Here is a 9,380-nt window from a genome sequence, read left to right as displayed (position 1 = left end):
CCCAAATTTCCAATTTCCAATGGAGTTGAAATTTGGGAAAAAAGAGGTGTAATGGCCGATGGAGCAACCGGGGATTCAAAGATAAAAAAATCCGGATTTTTTCCCAATATCCAAACTACCGCTAAAAACGGTATTTGGAAATTTGGGAAAAAATCCGGGACCGTTCCCGGATTCAACTTTGTATCCCATAATAGTATCAAGTTGTATGCGCCAGAACTTTCAATTGGACGGAGGGAGTTTGACGAGACAACTTTGCAAAACTCATTGTGAACCTGCTTATAGACAACGTGGACATAACATTTCAGATCCAAAAAGGTGAAACAAAACCCTTCACATAGATGGCCGTAAGGAGACAAAATGTAATAGCTTTGCAAATTTCACTTCCAACATGGTCATGGATGTGAACACAACTTCACAAATGATCTTAAGATCATAGTTTGGTTTGAACAACTGAGATGCGACACTGAACATTCAAAAACTTGAACCGAAGGCGCCACAAATCGATACAAGTATAACATGAGCAACCGAGGTGATCGTTCGAATCGCGCTATCAACAGCTTCCTGACGGGACTGATCAACGAATTTTTGGCAACCGATCAATTCACAGTGCAATAATATAGGAAAGTGAATGAGGCTTACCGCAGTTACCATTGCAAAGGACACACCCGGAAGATATCGCGCAGTATACGAAATAATTACCACCACATCCTCGCTTCTCAAGCAACGTCTGGGGATTTCAGAGTGAACAAGATTGTCAGTGCGGATAATTAGATGCAATACTCGTTGTCAAAGGTCGTTGAGCAAGGACGCACACTGGGTGAGGGGGCAACACTTCCAAACCGAAAGAGAGCCAATAACTGCATAACAACAATTGCAATAGCGAGGCGTGGCTATAAGGGCACATCTTAGTCAGTCGAAGAAGCAAGGGAACCGGGTAAGTGGAAATCACAAACCATATCTTCGCGCTTAGACACTTGAGCTCTAGAATTGAGAAGGGTATGTAAGAAACCAATTGGAGAGTAAGACGAAAGTTATGTGTTGTGCGGATGGAGAGAATATATATAAGCTTTATCAAAGCCAAACAAAGTCCTATAGCGCTGATGACACAAGTTTTTGTGGGAGGAGGGGATAATGCTCGATGAGAGGACTACTTATCTGATTGGGCTCAGCAGAGCTCAGCAGCAGAGCTCAGCTATTTCTACCTCGAGATACTAGAGGCAATATTTTGGTTACTCCCGCCCGGCAGTTGGTTAGTTTTTGGTGACATTTTGTGATCAATTAGTCATTAAGGTCCCGGCGAATGAGCGACCAGTTGGTTGGCTGCTCTTCGTATTTAGAGTCGAGTTATGCTTTGGGATCAGTGGCCAAGTTCGTTCAAGTGCAAGAGCGTTCAGTCAAGATGGAGTGACATACCTCGAGGTTGACACTGGGTGTTAAAGATCATTTCCGACTCTCATGATGTTGTAGAGTCTTTTCCTTCTCCCAATTTCTTTATCAAAAAATTGTGTTCGAGAAAATCAAAAAAAATATTTTCAGTATCGTTATTATCTATTTTTCTTACTTTATCTATTATCTATCAGCAAGCTTAATACTGTTTCTCTATTATTAGTCGCAAGAAAATTTTTTGTCTTTCCGCCCACCACCCATCTTGTCTATCGAGGGGTTAAGTTTTATGTGGTGCAAAAGTATATACATCTCACCATTGTCTAGCAGTTTCTTTTTATGAGAGTGGTGAGCATCACAGTGGGATAGCTCAGCGCCAAGATTGCCCACAGTGCTCTCTATCATCTTTTTCCGCCCCGGGCCAAAACCTTTCTGCAATTCAGGCCCCCGGTCCATCAAGGGTAAAACACGTCGAGACACTCGCGTGTCTTGCTTGGCTGATTTGTGGACCCATTCCGCGGTGAATCGGTAGATTTTGACGCAGTAGCAGGAAATCTGCGGGAATAGTCATACCACGGATGTGTGGTTCAGACGTCCTGCAAGGTGCTGGACCCCCTTGAAGTTGTGTGACGGAGAAAGAAGGAAAGTCTTTACTCCCTCGAGTGGCTCCACCCATGAGGATCCCACTTCACTTCACCAAATCATCACTTTGAGAGCTCTTGAAGGCAATGCTTACATTTCATCATCATTACCGATATCATGTAATGTTTTCTTTCATTTCTATTCTACAAATTTGTTCTGCCTTTTCATCCAGCACGCGATGAAAAAAGCTACACAGCAATATAAAGATGTCGACGAAGTGCTTCCCCAAAGCAGGGAACACTGGCGCGCCTCTTCGTATCCGGAGCCCCCTGCTGGGGCCAATGCTATTCGATCCCTAGAGTTTTCATTGCCTTGAATGCTAGAGTGAGGAGGAGTACTTTTGATCTCTCTGACCGTGATCCCTTATGATCCGAGGACAATATCATTTGCACAAGAGAATTAGAAAGCAGAAGATGTTTTGATTAATTTTGTAAAGACTAAAGGCAACTTGTTATTTGTGGAAATGAATGCAGGTATTGGACTTTGTGAGGTTAAAGTTCTGTAACTCATGTCAACAGTCTGCATCCTTTGGAATGCTACAAGTGATCACGATCATTGTTTGAATTGAGTGTTCGACTAATTGATCCGCTTCAGTCTTCTCTGAATGTCAAGGAACTGAGGTTGCTGGGAAAGCGGTCAGTTTGGGTGAACAAGATGTAAGTAAGCTTGAGACCAGGCCTGGAGCTAGAAGAGCAGTACATCTGTGCAGCAGTCAGAAATCAGAACGGGGATAAATCGTTCGATCTCGGCCTTGCTTGTGAGGGCCAGGCAAGAAAGATTGTACGAATAAGGAGGCTTGTTCACAATTTCCAACTCACTTTTGCCAACCGTTTATGGTCATCGATATCTTTGAATCCAAATTGAAAAACAGATGGCTGATCAAAACAAGAAGAGCTTCGCGGACTACATCGCACTCGGCTTCGAGCATGAGACTGAATCATAATCGCCTAGGGGTCATCAACGTCCCGACGCTTGTGAGTGTGAACAAATCACATCCTGTACTACCATCAACCAGCCCAGGTAAGGCTCTAGAAGTAGTTTACCTCACAGGACTCGGAGCATACCATTTCAGATGGGCATTTGTGACTACAGCATTGGCATGAATGGCGTGTTCAGTTCAGTCCATCACAGGATGTTTCAGACTTTGCAGAATTGTTCGCCTCAAGCACGCTCTGGCATATATAACGAGCACTGAACATCGGCTCGTTTTATCATTCATCCCACTCCAAGTCAATCAATATTTACAAGCTTTCTTCATCAGTCAACTTCAACCAATAAGTAACTTTAACCACTCAGTAACCTCATCAATCAGTAAACTCTCGACATCTTCGATTCAATATCAAAAGCTGTTCGAGAATACAAAATCAGTCACTTCCTTCTTTTAAATTTCCTTCACAACTTTTCAATCTTTTTATATTTTCAAGATGTACATGCCCAAGGTCTTCGTCTTGATCGGGTTTTTTGTTTGTGCTTCTTCCTGCTTGATGGCAGGAATTATTTTACAAAGGAGTGAACGGCTGGTTACCGTCAATCAACAAAAACCTCAAGACGCCATTTACAATGCGGCCTCTACGCCGTACCCAAATTATCTGAGCCCCGCCAACCCAATGGAGCAAAGGTACCCCAATGGTATGTCAGCATTTATATTCAATCCATCAGATCAAATCCTCTAACTGATTCAAGTTTCTTTCCAAACTCACAGGAAGCTCCAAGGCAACCACTTCATACGCCCCCAAGGTCGATCAAGGCCGAATCTCACCCGAAGGACTAGAGACATCGACGTATTTCTATCCCCCGCCTCCACCAGTCGGTCTTCCAGCTTTGCGCGCCATGCCGTACCCGTTGCCTTCAACCGACACTCAGCGTCATTGTCCTGCTCGTACTCACCCAGACGATTTGACGGTCACGTTACCGTCTGAACTTTACCTGGAACGTTTTACTAAATGCGGACAAAAGATCGTTGTGGAGTTTGAAAACGTTGGAGGACAAGCATGGAGTGGCCCAAAGAACAACATCACACTTACACTCATCAATGCTTTCGATAGCCAACGCCGAACTGAAATTGGCCGTACGTTGATGTTGAGTGAAAAGGCTTGGAAGGAGGTTACTGGAAATGCTGTGATCAACAAGTTTGAATCATGGCCGGTGAAATACTTCTTTGTTGTTTCTGAAAGGGATGATAAAGGGCAGGTAAATGAAAATGGGGAATCGGAATCAGGTCAGTGACTTAATGACACTACTTTGACAAATCGTGATACTGACCTATGACCTTTCGTTGCAAATTTCTTCTTTGGAGATTCAGATGGGAATTCCACAACGGTGTATGGCTCGAACAACAGTAGCAGCTCGGATGATCCCCGAACGAGCAACAGCTAAAATTATTGTTAGAACCATATATGTGTAGAAGGCAAAGAGTCAGACGACTCGATCGCAATGATATGGCATCTTGAATAAAAAAACCAAAAAAATTAAAAACTTTTCAGTGAGAGTGTGAGAGTGTGAGAATGCGAGAATGTGAGAATTGGTAAAGAGAGACGCTATAGGTGATTTTGAGGGAAATGAAAAGAAGAAGAGACCATAAGCCAATCATGATGAAGTGTTTCAATTTAATCTTTGAATCATGAGTCAATTGCCCTGCTTTGTAAGACGATTGCTGGGTGATCAAATTGACCGTTATCACATCAAGTCTGTTGAAATCAAACTCGAAATTAAAGACTTGAACATCGGAGTGAAATGGTTCCTCTCTGAATCGATCATCTTACTAATCGGAATCATGTGATATGTTATTGCCTCACTCGTGAATCGATGAATCCATTTGATTTTTGAACAAAAAAATATCATCGAAAGTCGATTCTTTATCTTACTCTTAACCTTTTCTTTTTATTATTTCTCTTCATATGATTTGTGTCCTTACATCTTGATTTGAGAAGCAGTTTTGACAACACATTGATCAGTCAACGCATTATATCTGGAAATTAACTTACCTCCAAAAACTTGTTATTGAATGAGGTCAGGAGTAGGCAATCCTTGCGATCGAAGGAAGTATCTCTTTGGAAAAAATTGGCTTTCCCTCAATACATACATCATTCAGCGCACCCATTAGTTGCTGGTGATGAGATAAGGTGGAACACGGATCAAGATCAACAATCACAAGCGTACGTGGCACGTGAGGGAAGTTGTTTTCATGACACCACGGGAATTATCAAGTGTGAAACCCAATTGAGCAAAGTTGTGGTGACCAAGTCCGCAACTTTCTTAAAGTGCGGATCTTGTTTGCCATAGGTTTGCCAAGGGTTTGCTAGCTGCCCTAGAGCTTCCCTTGTGTTTTATTTATTCATTGTTTACTTTAAAGTGCTTTTGCTTTTGCATATTGCACTAAGAGCATCCACTATGGGTGCGGTAACCAAGTGATTTATCGTAACTTTAACGCTAAATTATACACAGGTCCACTATGGACCTGTTTTAGACTTGCGGTCCGTACGACTGCATCAAATCTTGCTCTCCGTGTGTTCAAATCTACGCAAGCCTACGACTTGATTTATCGTAGGAAATCAAGTCGAAACTACTGTTCCCAAAACTTCAAACTGCATATGAAACTTCATTTCTCAAACTTCAAACATCAAAACCTCACTTTCGAACTTCAAATTTCAAACTTCATCCTCAAATCTCAACTTCGAGATATCACATCTCGGAACATTGCACTTTGAATTGAATCGATTTCAATCACAACATCACCCTATGTCTTAATCTTTTGCGAGACACCTTAAGAATTGAGGTGCACAATAGTCAATTGCTGAGTAGGCTGAGCTCGAGCTCAATCTGTTTGGAATTGAGTCTGAAATGGTGAAGGTGGTGTGTGAAGCCTATAAAACAAGATTTCTAGACAAGTTGCTCAAATTCTTGATGTTCCTCATCATTGTGGTTTGAAGACTTCAAAAGACAGTCGATGTGTCTCTTCAAGGAACTTGTAGTGGGCATCTGATGGATGGTTTTTCGGATGGGATTTGTGAGAAAGATATGATAAATCATCGCAAAATCAAACCACTGTGGATCTGGTTGATTCACAGTGATTTATCGTAGTTAAATCAGACATTACATCAATCCATAGTGGATTTCATGTGGTTACCAACTTAGGTAAAACACGCGTGATCAAATTTCGCGGTCAGGAACGCAAAACTTACGATAAATCACCATCATGATAGTGGATGCTCTAACCAGCTACGTTACTGCAAAGGATGTTTCCTACAACTTCTTGCGGGTTTTCTTTCACCGTGAGCTTCACTACATATGTGTTACTGTAGTTTAATATGTAATGGACAACTCAAGGGCAACCCAAGGCAAGCTAGCAAACCTATGGCAAACCTGGGGCAAACAAGGTCCGTGATTGAAGAAAGTGGTGGACCTAGTCACCACGGCTTTGCTCAATTGTGGTTCACACTTAGAGCATCTCCTATCGTCTTGGTCAAGGGCTTCGGTACGGTAAATTTTACTGTACCGACCCTTAAATTCCCCAATCGTGTCTAAAACACAATTCGGTATGCACCGAATCGGTCAAAATTCTGTCGGTATCTGCGGGGAAACCATTGTTCTCACCATTTGGTACTGTACCGAGGCACTTTCTTTCCAACGATAGTGGATTTCCACAGTTCTGTACCGATTGATACTGTACCAAACACCTACGTACAGAAAATTTACTGGAAATTTACTCAAACGATAGGAGATGCTCTTAATGATTCCCACAGTGTGATGAATATCATGGTGATTCATTTGTGTTGTGTTGACTTATTATCATAAAACTAAAGGCACGACTGAGTTTCTTGGCAAAACTGAATTAAACCCCTTAAGCCAGGACCCCGGAAAGCTCCTGGAGAACAAACCGTCCTCAATCCATTCCGGCCCTGGCCCTCACACTTTCACTATTTGCCCCGAGGAGAGGTGGGTTAACATGGATTTCTCGGTGGTAGGAGAAGCGCCTTGATCAGGGCTCTAGATTACATATACTTTCAGTTTTGTACCACGTGTAATCACCGAGATATCCGTATGTAAGTACCCGACCCGAGCCGGTATGGATTTTTGTTGGTCTGGGGGGGCAAAAGTTACAAATCACACATTTCCCAAGCCACCAGTCATGTTCAGGGTCAGACATGTGTACCATCTGATAGCCCTCGTTGAGGCGCATCTTTTGCACCTGTCACATCTCTGGTACCATGTGACATGACTTCACAAAACACCGGTATCCGAAAACCCCCTCAGGACGGTTTGTTCTCCAGGAGCTTTCCAGGGTCCTCTTAAGCCTTCATAAGTCTCCCTGAGCCCTTAAGTATCCATAACTCCCCAACACCACAGGGGCACCCTGACCACCAATTGACCATCCCAGCCGGCCGCCAGTAGACCACCGCTCTGTGCGGAGTGACTGACCACCCCCGGGTAGTCAGTTTGGCGACAACCATGTGCCAAACATAAGGAGGCCTTGGTGGCCAGCGTGAGGGCAGCTTGAGGACGCTCATGCGGTGCCAGAGCTCTGGCCGTGCGCAACCCTCCGACAATCAGTAGGCTTTTTTCAAAACCCGCAGGGACTCAATATCTCGGGGCCAAACCCCATTGCACCTCATTGGGACCGTTGAATCAATTGGGGCACGAGGAGCTGTCAACAACGATGGCACGGCTAAGCTAAGTTAGCGCTTAGCGGTGCATTAGCTTAGCGATTTTTTGTCGCTAAGCTAGCGCTAAATCCTTAGCGCACTCAAGCTAAGCTAATCGGATTTCAATTTTTCCTTTAGGGGGTCTGCGCTAAGCTAAGCCGGGAGCTTAGCTATCAAAAAAATACATGTTTTAAGTGCAAAAAAGGGCCGCTAAGCTGCTATTAGCGGTTTAGCGGCCAATCAATTGGCTTAGCGGGTGTCATTTTACGCCCGCTAAGCTAATGGCTTAGCGTTAGCGGAAATCCGCTAAGATTAGCGTTAGCGGATTTTTCCTTAGCGGTGTGGTAATCAAATCAAATAAGAACATTCTTTCATACATACATATAAGCAAACAAGTTCCCTTTGCCCATTTTGAGTTGTCAGTTAATGACTCAATGGGATTATCATTCTAATATGTATCAATAAATACCACACACAGAAAGATTCAATATTGGACTCATTCTCTCACCATGGCACATTCACTCCCAATCAGATGATTACTTTGTGTGATTTACATCAAGTTTCGCCAAACCTGCCTCTTGATCCAAGTCGAGGCCAGGTTGACTCAGGTTCGGGAATTTATTCCAGTCCTGTACAGCTGTGTTACACAAGCGTAACAATCAACACTCAAACTCGAGTTCACATATCTCAGTACTACAAACTTGTGTAGAGTCGTGTGTAGTATTGTTAGACTCCGCCAAGCGCTGCGCATCCAAACGTGTGGTGTAAACTAGGTTTTGAGAAACCTTAAAAGACAAAGAAGTGAAATTGAGAAGCCTCATCTTGAATTTTGAAATCATTTTTTCAAAGGACGAGGGCAGCTTCACAGCGCCTGTAGTTTCATCCGCTCTCACGAGTGGTGATTCTTCCCCTCTCCGGCTAAGCCTACGCTACACTGCGTAGGAGTTCTACAGCGGCTTCTAGCTAAGCTAAGCCAAGGTGGCAAAAATCCTTAGCTTAGCTTAGCGAGCCACCGTTGCTGTCAAGACCAAGTCGTTCATTGTGGCAACGCCGGGCCACTGCGCTGCCAAATTTGCGCAACGCAGTGGAACACACCACAGCCCTTCACCGCCGCAGCGCAGCGCACCGCAGCGTTCCTGTAGCTGCCAATTGCGCTGCTGAATTTCACTTGCAGCGTTCCTGTAGCTGCCAATTGCGCTGCTGAATTTCACTTGAATTTCAAGCAGCTGCGCTGCGTACGCAGCCGCGGCTCGGGCAGCGGGCCGGGTTGTTTTCCCCCTGGGTTCACTGTACAAACCCCCCTGCCCATTGACCACTAGACCATTCCCAGCACATTCTCACCTAAAATACACTTCACGATATCAGCAACCCCAACTATTCCCAATAAATCAAATACAAGTCGCCAAACAATGGTGATGACTTCACCCTCCATCGAAGTAGCATTGAGCTACATTCCGAAACGATTCCGATCTTTCTCTTTTGGAAACGGCGAATCTCTTCTGTTATCGTTCCGCAACAGCAATTCTATTTTGGATCCTTCAAGCCCAGCTCCATCACTTAACCTTCAACTCCTTCTATCTGCCTTTCAGACTTTCAAAGCCGTATCATCTTCAATCATCATGGCTAGTAGCCCAGGAGTCAAAGATGATATTGATATCATCTCGCGTTCTGATGTATCATCCACTCCTTTACGTCAATCATCTCGTCCACCCA

The 9,380-nt window shown here is 43.9% G+C and overlaps 1 protein-coding gene across 1 annotated transcript; it reads left to right on the top strand.

Moving 5' to 3' along the window:
* Nucleotides 1-3,449: 3,449 nt before the first annotated feature.
* On the top strand, nt 3,450-4,401 carry MELLADRAFT_62280 (uncharacterized protein; the record flags this gene model as incomplete). The annotated part of the gene is made up of 3 exons (XM_007408708.1): nt 3,450-3,654; nt 3,728-4,243; nt 4,328-4,401. 3 exons carry the CDS (start codon nt 3,450-3,452, stop codon nt 4,399-4,401), a joined length of 795 nt encoding a protein of 264 aa, XP_007408770.1.
* Between the last annotated feature and the right edge of the window lie 4,979 nt (nt 4,402-9,380).

The sequence above is a fragment of the Melampsora larici-populina genome (genome assembly GCF_000204055.1).
Source record: "Melampsora larici-populina 98AG31 unplaced genomic scaffold MELLAscaffold_13, whole genome shotgun sequence".
NCBI lineage: Eukaryota > Fungi > Basidiomycota > Pucciniomycetes > Pucciniales > Melampsoraceae > Melampsora > Melampsora laricis-populina.
Note: the sequence above shows the minus strand (reverse complement) of the source record. Positions and strands in the feature narration are given on the sequence as shown.